The sequence below is a fragment of the Trachemys scripta genome, chromosome 2 (assembly GCF_013100865.1).
Source record: "Trachemys scripta elegans isolate TJP31775 chromosome 2, CAS_Tse_1.0, whole genome shotgun sequence".
Taxonomy (NCBI): domain Eukaryota; kingdom Metazoa; phylum Chordata; order Testudines; family Emydidae; genus Trachemys; species Trachemys scripta.
The window spans coordinates 17158623-17179538 of NC_048299.1; the positions used below are offsets into that span (position 1 = coordinate 17158623).

At 44.1% G+C, this 20916-nt stretch overlaps 1 protein-coding gene across 5 annotated transcripts in view; it reads left to right on the forward strand.

The window, feature by feature from the left end:
* Nucleotides 1–20916, forward strand: part of DPP6 (dipeptidyl peptidase like 6) — a 784761-nt gene that overhangs the window by 610017 nt on the left and 153828 nt on the right. For all 5 annotated transcript variants that reach the window (XM_034759984.1, XM_034759986.1, XM_034759987.1 and 2 more), the window contains one exon: nt 201–282. In XM_034759984.1, coding sequence (XP_034615875.1) covers nt 201–282 — 82 coding nt within the window. The remainder of the gene's footprint in view (nt 1–200; nt 283–20916) is intronic.

Consider the following 20916-nt stretch of genomic DNA (forward strand, 5'->3'; position numbering starts at 1 on the left):
CAGCTGATCCTACCCACACTTGTTACCAGAAGTAGTGCTGACTACATGTTAAGGAGTCATTGAAATCCAGTAGTAAGTGCTGGCAGGTTCTAGCCAAAGAAACGGACGCAAGTGAATGTAATGGAACTTCAGAGTAGGGACTGCACAAGTTTAAAGGATGAAACTCTAGAGGCTGAAATCTTTGTTTGTCTTTTTTGCAGGGACCCCCAGAGTTTGTATCCACCCGAAGTTAGTAATGCAAAGCTTCAGTACGCTGGATGGGGTCCAAAGGGGCAACAACTGGTAAGATAGCACAAGCATGGAAATGAGTTTATACAAACACATACTGTTGTAATTTTGAAAAATAATTATTAATAGATATTGTGCCAATTACCCCCTTTTCTCTTAGAGCCATTCTTCACTGGCTGATTTCTTACAACCAACATAGCAGATCTGTGTCTGGAGCGTTTATGGTATATTGTCCTCACACTATTAAAATCCTAACTCATCTCTGAATGTTGTGGCCCCAACTTTTCAAAAGTGGGCATTCTAGGTTATGCCTGTCCATCAGCACACACCCAGCGTGTACATGTTCAATGCACTTGTTCGATGCATGGGGATACACTGGCATTTTGTGTCTGCACATACCATTGCTCATGTGCATAATATCAAAACATATGTTTGTTGAGAACAATGCAATGAAGCCATGATCCCCTCAGTACTACTGCAGTGTAAATATTTAATAATAGAAAATATTCCATAGGCAATGTCACCAAAGCTTTGTTTCCCACTTATCTAGTATAAATTGTCTCCTTTCATAGATTCTAGGACTGGAAGGGACCTTGAGAGGTCATCGAGTCCAGTCCCCTGCCTGCATGGCAGGACCAAATACGGTCTAGACCATCCCTGATAGACATTTATCTAACCTACTCTTAAATATCTCCAGAGATGGAGATTCCACAACCTCCCTAGGCAATTTATTCCAGTGTTTAACCACCCTGACAGTTAGGAACTTTTTCCTAATGTCCAACCTAGACCTCCCTTGCTGCAGTTTCGTGCTGGCTCTGCCCTGCTCCACTCCAGTCCTTCCTCAAGTCCCTTCTATTGTTCAGTCCTGCATGTTTCTAAAAGGCGTTGATTTAGCAATAGCACCTGTACAGGGGTTGTTCTTAATATTAACAAATATATGTAATTTATTAATATTCTATAGTAGGAAGATAAATAGATTTAGTTCAAACTGCTGATTATTTGAAATATAGAAAACGAGTACTTTGTCAATTGCGACTTGAGATCCTGGATTTGATTCTCCTGGTGTCAGTTGTAGGGCAAACTTCTCTATACTAGTCTTCCAATATACTTTAGGTGAAACATCCCTGCTTCATGAGAGGTTTCTGCTTCCATGGAGTGTCTCCAGATTTGCAATACTGTAATTATTTTGGCAGACTCAGAAGGGGACATCATCCTCTGGGGTAGCAGGGCCATGGCAGTTTAAGGCTAACATGTATTGACAGACCTGTGTAGAGATGAGCTATGTGTACACAGCAGCTTCCACAGAGCTACTCTGGATTTGCACCCGAATTTGGCCCACAATGGCTCATGAAATGGACAAATGTAGACAAGGACCCTAATCTGCAGGGGTGAAAAAGGGAGCCCTCATGGAGTGCTTTGTTCCCAAAATTATCATGGTCTCTTCATGGCCCTTGCAGGTTTCCACACGGCGAGAGCTTGTGCAATCTCAACTATGTCAGCTCATACCTCCTGCCACCTTAGGCGTGTCCTTCCTTAGAGCAAGAGTCCCCGTCCTCATTTCCTGGTGCAAATCCAATATCTAAGCTTTTAAAGTGCCAACTGTCACCGTCTCTCCGAAGGCACAATTAAAAGGGGGCAGCCACAGGTTCTGTTAAGCAGGCAATGAAGCCGTGATGTTTTTGCTTTTATAAAAAGCCTGTTTTAACGTTTGCTTGCAGGCTGATAGGCTTTCTGTGCAGTAGAGCAGGAGGAGGAAGCCCTGAATGTTTTTGATAGCGTTGTCAGGAGAACTTAACACCTCTCGTGTTGAAATCGTACCTTCCGGGAGAAAGTGTTTGTAGCCGGTTCTAAGGATTTGTTATCTGCTAGAGGCATTTGTGCTACTGCACGTTCAAATGGGCTTTTACACAGAAAATTAATCTTGAAAAGCGGCCAGGGGAACCACACTTGTTTTCCTCTCAAGAAATATTCTCACAGGCTAGCTGTCAAAATGTTCAGTATGTGGCATTACTGGAAGATGGCTTCCAAAACACTGAAGGAGCCTTACATGCACTGCTGTGGTTCATGACAAAGAAATGTTAGCAGCTGCCACTGCTTGCATCGAAGTCCTCTCTTCAGCACTGCGGCTTGTAGGAGACACAGGAATGACACTTGTCTTCTGCTTCACCAGAAAAGTCAGCTTTGACGCAGCTGCAGACCTAGAAGTTACTGCACAAAGAACCTAGCAATAATGATGCAGGGGTTTTCCCACATGTGAAAAATGATTAGAAAGAGATTCCTCTTCTCACTGCACATACTGACACACCCTTCTCTCGCCTCCATCTGCCATAAAAAGAAGAACAGGAGTACTTGTGGCACCTTAGAGACTAACAAATTTATTAGAGCATAAGCTTTCGTGGACTACAGCCCATATGCATCCGAAGAAGTGGGCTGTAGTCCACGAAAGCTTATGCTCTAATAAATTTGTTAGTCTCTAAGGTGCCACAAGTACTCCTGTTCTTCTTTTTGCAGATACAGACTAACACGGCTGCTGCTCTGAAATCCATCTGCCATGTGTACCATTGGATGCCTTCAGTATGTTGACCTTGTGGCCATTGTGGTGTGGATTGTACTAGCACATGTGAGGTTTGGGTTTGAAAGAGAGCTTTGGACTCCTGACTAGTGGAAATGTGGGGTGTTCACACTGATGTAACTCCATTGACTTTAGTGGCATTCCTTCTGATTTCCACTGGTGTGGGTGGAAGGAGAATCAGGCCCTACTGTTCCCAAGATGTGAAGAATCTGCTGTCAGTTTTCTTGGGAACATCTTGCTGTCTTATAAGAAGAAACTTTTTTTGGTGACCTGAGTGAAATGACTTTGTGAGCCTCATTCTATTGGCTTCCTGTGCGATGCGTACCTTTTGTGCTGATAAATATCAGATGGCTGCTTCAAGAAGTAAAAATGTGGCACTTCTTATAAGGTATAAACAATAAGGTACTGGTGTGGACCTTTAACACAAGAATGGGAACACTGAAAGAGGAAAGCTTGTAAAGAGTTCAGTCATCTTATAACAAAAGCAAACACAGTTTAAACAGTTTTACTACTTTTATTTTCTGTTGGAAAAATAAAAGATTATACCATGATAGCACTCTTTCTAGCATAAAAGGATAGCACAGACTCAATAGTTCTGGCTGGTAAGATTGTTTGAGGATGATTTCTGATGCTGACAGAACTGTTTGCAGTATATTAACTTTGGCAATGCTGTATCTATTTCATTGGGCTTCCAATCAGTACCTATAATGCCATATGTATAAAGACATTTTCATTAACAAGGAACTGCCTTTAGAAAAACTGAAGAATAGAACAAAAGAAGGGTTTTTTCCCTGTTACTTAACTGTTTAATTTTTATTTCAGTACAAAGTGAGCTGTTCAAAGCATAACAAAAACTGCACTCTTCTAATCTGAAAGACAAGGCAACCTGAATTGTGCTTGGGCCATTTCCTATGTCATGAGTGTATCTTCCTTTCTTCAATAGATTTTCTGCTGGGGTCGATCACTGTAGTTACCTGCCATTCACTCCTGGAATCATAGTGTAATACTACCAGTTACTTTAGATTTATATGATGGTCATCAAAGCCAGCCCTCTGCACTGAGACAGGTGTCCAGGACCGAGACTATCCCTGAGAGGTGTTTGTCCAAAACCTTCATCAATGGGGATTCCACCATGGGCAATTAATTTGCATCTTAGAAAAAGGAACATAGCCATACCAAAACTCAGACTTATCCTCCATTCAGTTCAATATCTTGCCTTTACCAACAGCCTATAATGAATCCTTCATGGAGAAATGAACAAATTTCATATCATACCTCCCCAATTGTTTAAGATGCATTGTGGGACAACAAGGAGTCTGGTGGCACCTTAAAGATGATGCATCTGAAGAAGTGAGGTTTTTACCCACGAAAGCTTATGACCAAATAAATCTGTTAGTCTTTAAGGTGCCACCAGACTCCTTGTTGTTTTTGTAGATACAGACTAACACGGCTACCCCCTGATACTTGACATTGTGAAACAAAATCTCTTCCTCTCTTCACTGGTGATCATTTAGGGCCTGATCCTGCAACACTGATGCCAATGGGACGTTCTTCCGTTGACTTCAGTAAGAATGGAATCGGGCGTTTAATGCATTAGGATTGGTAGCCCTTGTCCTGACTAGTGTAACTGCAGATATTCTTGTATATGTAAGTGTCTAACCCCATTATGAATCTTGCAAAGATATTTACATCAAGAGCCTCCTGCAACAGCGTGTTGCATTAAATTAATTACGTGTTGCATTAAAACAGTATTTCTTTTTGCCCCTTCTAAATACGTTATCTTCTAATTTAGTTGTATTTTTTGTCCTTGTATTCTGGGGTGAGTTAAGCCGAAGCTTTTATATATACTGTGCATTTTATATACCTCTAGGTTATTGTTATTTTTGCTCTTTTCCTTGCCAAGCAAAATAATTTTAGACTTTTAAACACAATGTTGTTTTGTTTTAAAAAAATTCAAGTACATAATCAGGTATTGAGATGCACTAATGTAGACTCTCCAATATACAGAAAACAAATCAGTAACATATCGTGGCATAGATGCCCAGAAAAAAAAGGTCAGGATAAAGAAGATGGAAAAAAACATTCTGTGCTCATTATTCAGTATTCCAAAACTACTTAAACTGCCCCAGTGTGTAATGGTCATCTGCTTCCCAGTGGACATAATGCCTTCTCATAGGGAAGCAATCCAAACTCCAAAACCAAAGGGCCTATTTTTTCTCTTTGAAAAAGGTTGGTAAGTTTCTGAGAGTTATACCCAGTCTCTCACACATTAAGAGGAGAACAGACTATTTGATTGTTTATTTCACTTGAGTCTTCCCAGTCTTCGTAAACTCCCTGGGCTCAGTTTTCAGCTGTGCTGAGTTTATACGTGGTACAGCTGAGAGCAGTGAAGGGCTGGGAGAAGATGGCTAGCTGTGAGCCTCATTTCTGCTCCCCAATCCTGGCCTGCTGGAAGCCAAAAGCCCTTGGACTGACTCAGATCTGTTCTAAGCTGTGTCAGCTGTAGGCCCTCCATTAAGTGTTTTCTCCCCCCTGGGGGGGAGGGGTGTTTTTAATTCTACCCACCCACCCCCACTCATCAAGTCACTCTCCCAAAGGTGCATGCAAAAAAACTAGACAAATAACCGCAGGTTTGGCAGCCCTGAATGTGATGATTTGGTGCCTAGGACGGACAGCCTCATTGCCTGCCCCTAAACCCAGCCCTGATGAGCTGGGGCCTATTGTTATGCAGGCCAGGGATCTGTCAGATCACCATCCCCTCCTGCCCACCTCCTTCCTTCCTTTTCTCTTACACGGGTTGGAAGGGACAGGTGACATGAAGCCAGCTGCACTGGCCTTGCCCCAGCTGAGAATTCCTGTGTTGAGAGGAGGGTTGTCTCCCCCTTTAGGACAGCTTTCCAGCTGGTGTGTGCTGCTTCAGGGCAATAGGAGTGGAGGATCTGGCTCCAGTGGTTTAACCATTTTGTGGCTATTTTTTTAAAATCCCTTTCTTCACATTCCTCCTGGGGGAGCTTTCAGTCACTAATGTCAGCTACAATGCTGTCATCTCTTACTCTGTCTTGTGTGCCTAATTATATTAAAGAGAGAGAGAGAGAGAGACCTGAAACAGAAACAAACTAAATGATCTGCATTCTTTGTAAAAATCCTCTCCCAGGAGCAATTTCCCTTTGCCCAACTTTTCTTTTGTCTTTTCCTGTTATGTTACCTGTCTGTTTTAGATTAAAAACTCCTTAGGGCATGGTCCATAATATCCGTTTATAGGAGCGTCTTACTCATCTGCAAAGTGCCATGCGCACCAGTGGAGCTAGCTCGATAACAAAAAATACCATAGCTGAGAAAAGCTTCTTGAGTTACAAAGCCAAAGTGCAGATGTATTTCACTTCTGACCCGTTGAAACAAATGTTTCTCAACCACTCTTCCTCCACTATTCGAAAATGAAAAATCCACTAACGGATAAAAATATCTCAGTGTGTGCTACCAGACTGGTGTAAAAATCAGCCACAAGTCCAACACCCAGGGGAGTCAATAGAAGGACTCTCGTTAACGTCATTGGACGCTGTAATAAGTCTCAGCTGAGAAGATATTACTTAAATACAGGTGACTTAATGGGCCTGATTTTTTATCGTCCTGCATCCTGTGTGATCATTTCTGCCTGGGCAAAGTAAATGCAAAGCAGTGCTAAATCAAAATGGTAGTGTGTTGTGTTCACTTTCCAGAGGTGTAAATGACTGCACCAGGTGCCGGGCAATAGAGAATCAATCCCTTTCATCACTCCCCCTGTAGCCTTCACCCTTTCTCAAGTGTCACACCACCATCCTACAGCTAGTAACAGTACGTTGCTAGCTGGGTTTAAATTGATCATCTGTATTTCCGTCAAACTATCGAGATGCGGTTTTCTAGAGATGTGGGGAGGTTGATGGTAGATGGCACTAAAAGTATCATGGGATAATCTGTTCATTTGTGACGTCTTTGCCTTATTTAATTTATGCCTGTCTTTCAGGAATTCTTCTTCCCTTCATCCCACAGATATTGGTACCCATGACCCATCGCTCTCTACCTTCCTTCTCTCTAGATTCAAGTGCTATTCTGTCTGGCCCCTATAGAAGCCCCTATAAATTGATCTGATTGGACTCTTCTCTCTCTCTCTCTCTCAGTTTGTAGCTTTAAGTTTTTACGGTGAAATTCAGTCTTGTGCAGAGATCTCACACAAGGCTTCGATGGTACATAGCCCTCTTGAGAATCATCAGCACGGGTAAATTTCCCCCTTGGTGAATTCATTGATCTTGAAAGATGTGAGACTGACCAGCCTAAAGCCCTCTATTTATCCACAGGACAGGTGTAATATGAGCTGCAGCAGGCCAGGCTTCCCTGTCAACTTGTTTCAGCTTTGGCCTAGGGAACCACCTTTAGGAGCGAGTGTGTCACCACAGCTCAAATTCACATTTAGGCACTGGAATAAAAGTGCCCAAAGAATGCAGTGGAAATTGGCCACTTTTATCTAGGTACTTAAATAGGGATTTAGGTGACTACATTCACATGCACACAGGTTTGAAATGTTTGCCCTAAGGTATTACTAAGAATGTGTATGGCTACTGCTCTTCTGGCTAAGGCACAAGCAATAGGGCTTCTATAATTAGTTTGCTTAGAAATAGTACTGGCAAAATGTGCCTCAACAAGTTGAAAGCACTTTTCACAAGAGTTGTTCAACTCCCATTTTGAAATCAGATGGATTTCTGACATGCTGCTATTTTCAGGTTTCTTCTGTGAGAATTCATAACTGTCTATCCAAACAGATATTCATGCTACAGTCACATATCAGATGCTAGGGGAGCAATTCGGTGGAGCCCTGTGGCCAGGAATTATAATCCAAATGTTCTCTCTTCCTCTGATTATACTACTCGTTCTAGACTGAACATTTATGCTGGTGCTCCCAGCCCTGTCTGTTCTTTGCTGTTTCCACTGCCTTTTTAAATTGCATGAAAGATGTGGAAGGGGATTATGTCTGTCCCTAGCAGCTAAATACTTTTTTTTGCTCTGGAGTTTATTACAAATCCACAGGATGGTCAAAATTCATTAGGGTTACCATATTCAAACATTTAAAAAAGAGGACACTCCAGGCCCTGGCCCAACTCCACCCCAACCCCACCCCTTCTCCGCCCCCATTCCAACCCCTTCCCCAAAGTCCCTGCCCCAACTCTGCCCCCTCCTCTGAGCACCCCGTATTCCCCCTCCTCCCTCCTGCTCTGATCTTGGTTGGGGGTTGCTAAGTGCTTCCCTGCTCCCCACTCGCCCTGCAGTCCCTGCAGCCTCTATGCCCTTGCCTGCCCTGCTACGCCTCACCCTGCAGCCTCTGCACCCTCCTGCCCCTGCAGCCTCTGTGCCCCCTGCTCCCCACTCGCCCTGCAGCCTCTGCACCCCCCCGCCCCTGCAGCCTCTGTGCCCCCTGCTCCCCACTCGCCCTGTAGCCTCTATGCCCCTGCCTGCCCTGCTCCTCCTTGCCCTGCAGCCTCTGCACCCCCCCACCCCTGCAGCGTCTGTGCCCCCTGTTCCCCACTTGCCCTGCATCCCCTGCACCCTGCAGCCTCTGCGCCCCCTGCCTGCCCTGCCCCTGCAGCCTCTACACCCCCCCCCGCCGCCTGCCCTGTTCCCCCCGCTCACCAGGCAGAGGGAGAGCTGCAGGCTCCAGGTGGACTCAAACACTACCGCGCTGCTCTGTGGGGGAGGAGGGAGCGGGGGATGGACTCTGGCTGCTAGAAGCCCTAGTGGCTGCGAGCGGCTTTCAATCAGGCCAGGCGTCCAATCAGCCGCACCGCACTCTGCATGAGGGGAAGGGGGAAATCCGGACATTTCTACTTGATTAGAAATCCCCCCCGGATGGCCATTTAAAGCTGAAAAACCTGGACATGTCCGGGGAAACCCGGACGGATGGTAACCCTAAATTCTTCCCTCTTGCATTTCTACAGAATCTTTCCAAATGTAAACTCTTTGGGGAAGGGACGGTTTTTATTGTTGTGCCTTGTACAGCACTGAGCATGAAGTCAGTGCTAAACAAATAAATGATGGTGATGGAAGCTGTAGTAATTCCAAGAAGGAATCTCAAATTCACTGAAATTCTTATGCTAGAAAAAAAAGCAACATACATCAGCCAGTGGCAGGTTAAGGTTTTGTAGAAGCCCTCAAGCAATGAACATTAATGCAGGTGAACAGCTCCCTGTAATTGATGGCACTGTATAGAAACTGCAGTGTGGATAAGAGTAAAACGGGAGTTCTTATATATATTGAAGAGTTGAATCACAAAAGCTACTGCACAGGAGTAGGACATGCCTGCTTAATTCCTCCATATGGCTGGCATTGAATTAGTTCATCACTAGTACGTGTCCCAGCTAGCTGGGTTTTTCAGTTGCAGAATGCTGGTTAAGTGATGGCACCTGGAACTAAACTGGACTGACTCCTCTAATTAGCTTTTTTTTGCTTGCCTGAATTCATGCCTGTCAGTCTTGCTTAGTTCCAGGCAGAAGTGCTGAGCAGATATCAAGTGAGGAAGACCTCTTTCACAGGAGTAAGTGAATCATCTGTTGTTGCTTCTAATCCAACAGGGCCTTTGATCTGCAGTGAGAATATAAATCCTGGAGGTATATTTGTTTCCAGCATTATATCATAGATTCTGCATCATTAATTTTTCATGCTGCTGTTCTCCTATATTTTCCATTGCAATGACATCTGAATCAATACTGAGCTGCAGTCTGCTATATGTAATTAGTCTGGTTTGGTTTGCTTGTTAGGAACAAGGGGGAAAAGGTAGCCCTTCTGTAACGCCAAATCTGTCCTGTTTCAATGAAACATTATGGGGCAAATCCGAAGCCTAGCAGCCAGCTGATGCAGACAGACAGGGACCTGGGCAAATGAGCAGAGGTGGAGGAAAAGATTCCCTGCATAGGCTTCTGTAGCCAAGTGATTGGAGCAGTGTACACAAGTCCTCACCCAGTTCTTCTGTCATGGGGAAGACAGGAGGATAGGTGCAACCATGGATCATCCAATCTGTCTCTTCCCCTGCCATGCCCTGAACTCCTGGTACTTCCTGATCCCCAAGTCCAAGGAAGGGATGAGACCTGTCCTTGATCTCTGCAGTCTCAACAAGTACATCAAATACACGAGGTTCCACGTGGTTACCCTAGCAACCATTCTCCCTGCATTGAATGACAATGACTGGTTTGCAACCCTCAATCTCGGGACACTTACTTCCCTGTCACAGTTTTCCCAAGATACAAGAGGTTTCTGACATTTCTAGTGGCAAATCAGCATTATCAGTACAACGTGCTTCCCTTTGGCCTGTCCTCTGCTCCATGGGTATTTACCAAATGTGTGTCTGTGTAGCAGCATATCTCAGAAAAAGAGGAATTCGTGTCTTCCCATTCCTGAATAATTGGTTAGTTAGAGGCAAATCCAAAGAACAAGTCCTCAACCATGTCCAATTCACACCATGTCTCTTCGATCATCTGGGCCTGATTTTGAACAAAGGAAAGTCTATATTAATACCATCTCAAAACCCACTTCATTGGGGCCCTACTAGGCCCTAGGAGTTCAAGAGCATTTCTGCTGAACGAATGATTTCAAGTAGTTCATCACCTGTGTCTGGCACTCCAATCTCAACCTTCTCTGCATATACCTGAAGTTACTAGGTCATATGGCTGCATGTACTTACCTAGTCCAGCATGTGAGATTGCACCTTCTTCCTCTTCAAGTGTGGTTGAAGCTGGTCTGTCACCTGAGTTGTCAATTGTTGAACAGGCTTGTCTTCAGCCATCCTGGAGACTCTGCAATACTGGGCAATTCTAAGCAATGTGTGTCAGCGTGTTCTCTTTGCTTGTCCTCCACCAATCAGGACTGTAGTCACCATGCTTACATAATAGGTTGGGAAGCACATCTAGTGACATTGAAAATTCAGGTCTTGTGTTTGTAATAGGAGGCTTCCTTTCATATCAACATCCTGGAGCTTTGAGCTTGCCGAGTGTTTCAGGATCACATCAGTGTCACAGCGGTTCATATACTCACTGACAACACCACTGCGATGTATTATGTGAACAAGCAGGGAGGAGCTCACCTCAACCAGCTTTTTCAGGAGCCAATAAAGTTTTGACAGTTCTGCATCAAGGAGAGCATCATTCCTGCAGCCCCTCACTTACCAGGGATTCAGAATTACTTAGCTGATCACCTCACTGGAAATTTGTCCCAGAATCAGGAGTGGTCTCTGAAGACCAGTGTGTTCAGGTCCATCTTCACAGAATGGGGCATCTAGACTACCAGCCTGTTTTCAACGAGAGACAGCTGTTTGCCTTTTGAGCGGGTCTCAGTCCAGGCTCCTTAACCGACACTTTCCCTCTTAATAGGGGATCAGCTCTGATGTATGCCTTTCCCCCATAACACTCATTCCTCATCTTATTCTCAAACCAAAGTTGGATCATGCCAAACAAAATCTCATTGCACCAGCTTGGTTCTATGACCTATTCAGTCCGTCGGTTCGATCTCCCATATCTCTTTCTCTTTCTCCTGATCTACTGACTCAGCACCATAGTCGAGTTTTGTATCCAGTGCTGAGCAGAGTGCACCTCATGGCGCGGATGCTGCATGGCTTGATGAGTAGGAGGCATACTGTTTGGAAGCTGTTAGACAAATGCTACTCAATAGTAGAAAATTCTCCACTAGAGCTACCTATTCTGCCAAGTGGAATCAGTTCTTGATTTGGTTACTAGTCTGGGGTATTCAACCAAAGCCAGCCCTCATTCAGGAAATTTTTGAGTATCTACTATACCTTCAATCCTCTGGTCTATCTCTCAGGTCCTTGAAGGTCCACTTAGCTGTGATTTCAGAGTTCCATCTTCTGATCCAAGGGAAGTCAATTTTTTTGAACTCCATGGGAGCAAGATTTCTAAGAGGAAATTACTCATCTCCACCTGCTGGTGAAAGAACCAGTTCCCTTGTGTGGCCATAATACTGTGTTAGCTTCCGTTTGAGCCCCTGGTGACTTGTTCTCCATCAGCTCCTGTGCCAGAAGACAGTCTTCCTTGTTGCTTTAACATCTGCAAGGAGAGTAAGTGAGCTGCAGGCCTTACTGGCAAAGCCCCATATATGCAGACCCTATATGCAGTCACATATATGCAAGGCCCCATATATGCAGTCACATCCAAAATTTTTGTTGAAAGTGATTTCCCAATGTCACCTTAACCAAGTAACAAACTTACCAGTAGCCTTGCCTAAACCGTGCTCAGAGGCAGGTGAACAGCGACTTCATACGTTGGATGTCTTTTTGTTCATTACCCTGTGTTGTTGCTATTACCACTGTGTCTAAGTCAGATGCAAACTTTCATAGTTTAAGTAGAGTCCGAGCCCCACCTCCTCTGAGTACCGCTTATGAGTCACTTGAGTGGAATACACATCTTCAACCACTGGAAGAAGAAAAAATGGCTACTACCTGTTGTTCTTTGAGATGGGGGTGCAGATGTGTATTCCATGACCCACGCTCCATCGCCTCTGAATCAGAATCTCTACTCTCAAAGTTCAGCGTGGAGGAATTGAGCCAGGGGGTGGGAGGGAGGGATCAGGGCAGCACTGTCTTAAAGTTCTCCAGCTTTGGTGTGCTGGGCATGCGCACACCTAAGTGGAATAATGTCTTCACCCACATCTCAAAGAAGAGCAGTTACAGTACAGGTAGGTAACGGTTTTGTCCAACAGGCCTGAAACATAATGCCAATTCTTTCTTTGGGTCTGTGCAGAAGTATTTCTAGCACTTTATGAAGAAGTAGTTGGTTGAAGCTGGCCTTTAAAATAAATGTTTATGAAATTCAATGTTGCCCCTTGAAAGTTGCTGTTTTTCACCATGAAAATTGTCCCATTTACCAAGAGGGGTAAAATGCAATCTTAACTGTAATCAAAAGAGCATTGACTTAGTATGTTATCATGAGAGCTGTTGTTGGCAGGATAGCCCAAATGGAACAAAAGAGTGAAATCGAATGAATTGTTGAATAGTCTCTCAAGGGCAGTAGTGGAAGCCCCACCTTCATTAGGTGCAATCAGAACCAAACTGGACAAAGCCACACAAAATATATACCTTAGGGAACAATCCAGTACTAACAGCTGAATGAAATAAGCAAGTTGACCTAACAGACATAGGGGATTTCCATTTCTGATAGCTTTTTTTGCAAGGAATGTCAAGTGAATTGTCCAAGATCATTTAGCATGTCGGTGAAGGAGCCAAGAATCTCAATGCTCAGTTCTGTATGCTAACCACTAGAAAATGCTCTCTTCTTAGTCAGACATTGTAACGTAATAAAATATTTTCAACGAAACAGCGTATCATCCCAGATGACAAAATCTAATTTACAATGGTGCCCTACATAGCCATCACTGGTATTAGGTTACAGAACAACAAGGTAATCCATCATGCAGAACTTAAAAGCACAATCAGAGTTCCATACTAAAGGGCACACTTACATATATACACTTCAAATAATGTAACAAGGCAGTTATAAATTAAAATAACCATATTAGAAACTGGGACAGGGAATTTCAATCAGCCGTGGTTCTATTAGAAGATACAGCATAGAACCCTCTTTTCAGTTCTGCAAGAAAGAAAACAGAGCCGCATATTTTTTAGAAATTTCCAAAAATACTATATCTGTTTATTTGGCTGGACACCTAAAATTAAAGGTCTGATTAGGATTCATACAGCTTATGGAACAGCTTGCTCATGGAATATAAATGTGAAATGCACTGCAGTCTGTAATGATGAAATATCTAAAATTAAAAGAAACTTGCAGAGGCATGTGGAGGACATTAAAATAATATATACAGACTAGCCTGGGAGTGCCAGGATAAAAATGAGAGGGAGAATTTTGGATGATAATACCAGGTCATAGAATTCCATGAAATTGTTCTTGCTGGATCTGATCTATGACTATGTATCATGCATATCAGTTTTGACAGTTATGGATTCTCACAGAAGAACTTTGAAACCTGCAGCATGTCACAAATCCTTCTGATTTCAAAAAGCTGTCTTAGCAGCTCTCGTGAAAAGTGCTTTCAAGCTGTCAATGCAGCCAAAAGCCATGGACACACTATTAAAATGGACTTCCAGGATCTGTGTCTTAATAAGAATAAAAGCAGATGTAAATCCTTAGAAATACCTTAGCATCACGGGTGCTGAAGTATAGTACTTGAGGTTTTACAGAAAATGCTTCATAGATTAATATTGTTATCTATAGGCTATTGGTTTACATATGTTCTTCTAAAATCAAGCTCTTTTACAAAAGAAAAAAAAATTGTAAAGCCACTTCCTTGTCCTCCTGCAAATCCCTCATTAAAACTTACTTTACCATACATCATACAGCTATGGTTGCTACTGGTGGTGTATTTATTTGGCCATGTTAACTTACAAGCCAATAAAAAAATACACTGTACTAATAATCTGTGCACACAACTAGTGTATTAAAATAGCTCATATTACTGTTACCCTGATCTCCCTTTCCACCTGTGCCCAGGTTGATTGCTTTTACCTTACTGGTCTGTCTTATCTTAAACCAAAATTATAAGCTCTTAGGAAGAGAAATGGTATTTTAGTATGTGGTAGTACAGCGTCTAGCACAATGGTGCTCTGAACTGATTGGAACCTCTCCGCACTAATGTAATACAAACATAAATAAATAAATATTTTTATGTTGAAGAATTGATTGAATTATTTTTCACCCACGCTGAATCAGAATTCTTCCCTGGGTTGCCCTTGTGCATTTCAGAGCAGAACTTGACCCTTAAATGTCTATTATAAGAGATACTGGAAACTTCAAAGATCTTTCGTTAAGTTGACATGGATTGTGCTCCATTTGAGTATGGTAAATGTTCTGCCATTTCTCTACTGACAGATGTTTAAACAAACAATCTGTCTGACGGTGCTTCCATTTGTCTTTTATAGTAACTGTGACTGGAGCCATTTCTAGCTCATTGTGTTGTATTGATCCCCAAGCACTTAATTTCTTAGGCTACTAACGTTAAACACATGTAAGCCTTGAAGCTCAAACAAGGAGACACACATGCTGCTTTTGATGTGTTTGCAGATCACCCAGTGGGCTTCGTGAACACTTCAGTCTCTAGTGCTGTCTTCTGGGTTTTGAAGCATTTCATTGCCTTGCCCTTAGAACCTGCCCTGCTGCCCTGGCTTTGCCATTCACTATTAAAAGCCTTAGGGAGGAGTGAAGTAATCTTTCTCCATCCCTGAAGTCTTTGTTGGTACCAGTTGACCAGCCTTCACCACCACTGGTGCCTTCTACCTTCAGGGTAGCTGCGAGGGCTGTGCAACTGTCCTCCTCCCCTATTAATATCTGGTCATCTGCGGGGAAGACCCCCCTCCTCTCATCATTGCTGCAGGGTAAGAGCATCTCACAAATATGACTCAATGCGTCTCCTCACCTACTCCTATAGATAGGGAGCTGAGGCACAGAGACATTAAATTATTCACCTGAGTTTACACAACAGTCAGTGTCAGAGCTGGGAATTCAGACCAGATTTCATGTGACACACTTGCTCTCCTTCCTGCAGCCTCTGCCTCCAGGGGCTATACTAGAGATTCCAGAAGTCCTGCTGCGGCTCTGACCCGATTTGACAGCTCTCCCACCTCCTCTGGTGCGAAGTAAAGGGAGAGCAGCTAGCCAGTGCTCCTGAAATCCCAGAAAATAGTTGGAGGCCTGAGGGTCCCCAACCCCCAAGGTTTTATAGATTCCCAAGCCAGAAGGGACCACTGTGATCATTTAGTCTGACCTCCTGTATAACACAGGCCAGAGAACATCCCTAAAATAATTCCTAGAGCAGATCTTTTAGAGCAGAGGTGGGCAAACACATTGGGGTTCCGAAACTGTATGGAGGGCCGGTCGTGTATTAAATTGCTCCCTGTAAGAATGTGCTACTTATGGTGTACTACTTACGGCTGCAAATCCTGGTGCTCTGAGCAGCATGGTAAGGGGTGGGGAGGTTGGATAAGGGGACAGGGAACAGGGGCGGTTGGATAGGCGTGGCAGTCCTGGGGGGCCTGTCAGGGGTCGGGGGTGTGGATAGGGGTTGGGACAGTTGGGACGGGGAGCAGGGGAGGTTGGATAGGTGGTGGGATCCTGCGGGGGGAGGTTAGGGCGGGGGGTCCTGGGAGGGGGCGGTCAGGGACAAGGAGTGGGTGGGGGGGTTGGATGGGTCGGGAGTTCTGAAGGGGGCAGTCAGGGAGCAGGAATTGGAAGGGGCGGATAGGGGGCTGGGGAGTCACAGCCTTCCCTACCTGGGTGTAATGTATTAAATTGCTCCCCATAGGAATGTGCTACTACTTACCGCTGCCAATCCTGGTGCTCCGTAAGTAGCATATTCCTACAGGGAGCAATTTAATACACTACATCCCTGGTGGCTCTTGCAGCCGTGCTGCCGGGCAGGAGCTCGCGCCCTGCTGCCCAGAGCGCTGGCAGCACGGCGCGCTGAGGCTGCGGGGGAGGGACCGGGGGCTAGCCTCCCCAACCGGGAGGTCAAGGGCTGGGCAGGAGGGTCCCTCAGGCCGGATGTGGCCCACAGGCCGTAGTTTGCCCACCTCTGTTTTAGAGAAACATCCAACCTTAATTTAAAAATAGTCAGTGATGAAGAATCCACCACGACCCTTGGTAAATTGTTCCACTGATTAATCGCTCTCACCGTTAAAAATGTATGCCTTATTTCCAGTCTGAACTTGTCCAACTTTTTAATTGTGGGTGCCTGGGTGAAGAGAACTAAGGAGACTATTTTTTTCCCTTTTTGGAGTTGTGGCAGGGTCTGTGAGGGGCTGGGAAGAAGAGCAGGAAATTTTGCAATGACATCTGTTCTGCTGCTTCAGCCATCTTGGTGGTTTGGCTTTGGATCCAAACTGCATTTGGGCTTTGGTTAACATTCCAAGCCCTCATTTTAATACTAGCACTTTCCAGATACCAATCTAAACACCGCCTTTCTTTGCTGAATATGGCTCCAAAGGGACTAAAGTAAGCTATGCAACTGTACAATATTCCCTCAGAAACAATCGCATTCCTCCATATTCTCTTCTTGCTAAGGAGCCATTTAGCCACCTACATTCAATTAACATAAATGGGGGTTTCAGAACTAAATCTCAGTATGATGAGTTGTGACTTTGATCTCAGTTAAATTATCAATATGTGATGGATCACATGGAAGATTTGCATGGGACCACCAGTGAAGATGCTAGTGTAAGGCTGGAATTTGTAGCTTATAAAGAAACATAAATACCATTGAAAATCCCCTCCATCCCACACCTCCATTTTAGAATCAGAGAATATTAGGGTTGGAAGAGATCTCAGGAGCATAGGCGCTGACTTTCCCTGTTCTCGGTGGGTGCTCAACACCCCCCGCCCCTGCACCGCCCTCACCCGGCCCCCATTCTACCCCTTCCCAAAGTCCCTGCCCCCATTCCATCCCCTTCCCCCAAGTCCCTGCCCCACCTCTTCTCCACCTCCTCCCCTGAGCGCACTGTGTACTCACTCCTCTCACTTCCTCCCAGAAAGTTATAAGCACCGCCAAACAGCTATTAGGTGGCGGGAAGCATTGGGAGGGAAGGTGAGGAGCGGGAACGCGGCGTGCTGGGGGGGTGGGGTGAAGGAGGTGAGGAGGGGGGAGCTTGGCTGTTGGTGGGTGCGGAGCACCCTCTAATTTTTTCCCATGTGTGCTCAAGGCCCAGAGCACCCATGGAGTTGGTGCCTATGCTCAGGAGGTCATCTAGTCCAATCCCCTGCTCAGAGCAGTACCAACACCAACTAAATCTTAATCTGGTATATTTCTCTTTCCTACCATGCAAAAAATTGACTATTTTGGTTAAAAAAATAGATAATTGCTGATGTTTTACCTCCATTTTCAAAACTTATTTTTCCCCCGGCTGTCAAATTTAAACAACTATCTTGAAAAGCTAATTGGAAATGCTAGGTGTCAGCAAAAGTCGTGCTCATTAGTATTCAATTTTGTCAGTGAAAACCAATGTTACAATTTTGTTGTAATCTATCTGAAGAAATGATAAGATCTGGCATAATTGTGTCAAATGCATAAAGAACAACACCAGCAGCAGAAGGTATTAATAGAAGCCAGCTGAACATCAAAGGTTGGATTGTTTTGTAGATCCAAAAGAAAAGATACATCAGTGAAGTGCTCATTAAATAATGCATACTCAATCAGCAACAGGCTTTAGAAATGATTGCTAGTTGATCATATAGGTTTATACTGCTGTCTTTGATGGGAGACTAGTAAAGGCAAAGTGACAAGACATTTTCTGTACAATATTTGCGAGATTTCTTTTGTACCCCAAAGAAAAAGCACTCGTGATTCTCTGATGTGCCTCAAGGTGCATTATGGGCAATGATGGGCAAGCTAGTTCCATTCAACAACAACTCTAAATCTGTCACCAAAATAAAACAGCAAGGACCTTTTTCTCTTCATTGTTTTTCATTTTCCTGGGCCTCTGTGGGTACGTCTACACTGTAGTTAGATACCCGCGGCTGGCCCGAGCCAGCTGACTCGGGCTTGTGGGGCTTGGGCTAAGGGGCTGTTTAATTGCAATGTAGATGTTCGGGCTTGAGTTGTAGCCCGAGCCCTGGGACCCTCTCACCTCACAGCATCCTAGAGCCTCGGCTCCAGCTCAAGCCTGAACATCTACACCACACTTAAACAGCCCATTAGCCAGAGCTCTGTGACTCCAAGCCAGCCATGGGATTTTAACTGCAGTGTAGATGTATCCTGTGCTTCCAGGTTTCATTCAGGAGTGGAAAAGCTGAAGTACTCGAGACAGACTATAGTCAAAGTATTTGCCTGGAAGTGGGAAGTACTAGAAATCTCGAGACAGCCTGTTCTTCGTATGCAGCCAGGGGACCCAATCTTGCTCCAGCTGAACTCAGTGGCAAAACATACATAGAGTTCAGTGCAAGCAGGTTGAGGCCCCAGCTTTGCAGAAATAAGAGTCAGATAGTTAGGTTAAGTGTCTATGAGGATAAGGACCTGGCCCAAGATGTGGCTCTGCCATGGATTTCCTGGATGACCTAGGGCAAGTCACTTAGTGTGCATAAAGGGGATAATATTTCCCTACCTTCCAGGAGAGGGGTATATGAGGATACATCTGTTAATGTTTGAGTGGCTTTCAGATGCTGCAGTGAGGGAGACCATATATAAATAAGTACATAACAGTTACACAGTTCAACTCAAAAACCTCAGAGGCCCTAACATTTTTGCTCTTGTATGGTTGGCTAAAATAAGTTAACAGAAGATGCTGAAGTGTTTCCTATGGTGTATTAGGTAAGTTATTTCCAGTAGAGATAGGGAAGTATTAATACTACTTTATAAGGCACTGGTCAGACCTCATCTGGAATACTGTGTACAGTTCTGGTCACCCATGTTTAAGAAAGATGAATTCAAGCCTGGAACAGGTGCAAGAAGGGCTACTAGGATGATCAGGGGTTTGCAGAGCCTATTTTTTGAGAGGAAACTAAAAGAGCTTAGCTTATTTAGTCTGGCAAATTGTAGGCTGAGAGGCGATCTGATTAAGAACATAAGAACTGCCATACTGGATCAGACCAAAGGTTCATCTAGCCCAGTATCTTGTCTTCTTACAGTGGCCAATGCCAGAATTGTACATTTGGGGTGGGGGTGTTAAATACAAAGGAGGGAGATGAGGTGTGTAAGCTAAAGGACAATGCTGGCACCAACACAGATGGGCTATGAATCATAGAATATCAGGGTTGGAAGGGACCTCAGGAGGTCATCTAGTCTAACCCTCTCCTCAAAGCAGGGCCAATCCCCAGACAGATTTTTGCCCTAGATCCCTAAATCGCCCCCTCAAGGATTGAACTCACAACGCTGGGTTTGGTAGGCCAATACTCAAACCACTGAGCTATCCCCCCTGGACATTATAAGAAGAATTCTAACTATTAGAGAAGTAAGATTCTTGAATAGCTTCCCCCACAGGAGTAGTGGGGATAAACAACTGGTTTTTATATGACAGGGTTACTGTGATAGCTGGGACTGGACTCGATGATCTTGGAGGTCCCTTCTAGTCCTGTGTTCCTATGGTTTTTGATGAAGCCTTGTTCAGTATCCCGTTGTGGGTTTGCTCACATGCGTAACTGACAGAACAAACAGTGAAAACAGACTGCCGCCAAATGTGTGAAATAAAGAAACTAAAAATATTTTTTCTCTAATCTTTTAGTTACAGTGATTTTATGGAAGGTGTAGTTTGTGACAGTTGTAGGTAAAATATTTTCAGGCAGAAGTGTAATTTTGAAGTTGATGTTGCTCCAAGGTCAGACTGGTAGTTCATAGAATAGGGTTTAAATTTTGAATCTCCTGACTTCCAATCTTAATTGTTTAATCATTGTTACATAATAACTAGAGGAAGGCTGGTTTTGTGATTAAAGCGTTGGATTGGGAATCAGGAGATGCAGGTGTAATTCCTGGCTCTGCACAGAATTCCTGGGTGACCTTGGGCAAGTCTATTAAACTCTCTGTGCCTCAGTTCCCCCATCGATAAAATGGGAATAATAGTATTTCCTTCCTTATACCTTTTGACTGTCTATTTAGAGTGTAAGCTCTTTGGGGCAGGGGCTGTGTCTTTCTCTGTGTTTGCACAACAACTAGCCCTGTGGGGCCCCGATCTTGCCTCATAATGCAAATAATAAATGATCATGACAACACAGCCTGTATGTGCTGAAACTTTCATTGCTTCTACGGAATTTGTGTGAGCACTTTTCTGGGAAGTATAGAGTCTGCAGAGCAATCTCTTGTTTATTCTGCCAGAAGACTCCTTCATGCAAACTAGTTTCCAGTTTTAAAAAATAGTTCTTTAGGGAGGAAAAATGAGTCATTAACGCTAAAAACAAGAGAGAGAGTGCAATGGAGCTAGCGAAGTCTGGTTGCAGGGCAGAATGCTGACTTGCTTATACATTTCCCCTGACTATCAGTGGGACCTGTTAGTTCAATGTCTTTTCAATTTATTGGAATTTGGGGGCTGATTTGAGAGGGTTTTCAATTTTAAAATATCAGAAATACCAAGAAGTTAGGTCTGTATGGTACTCTCA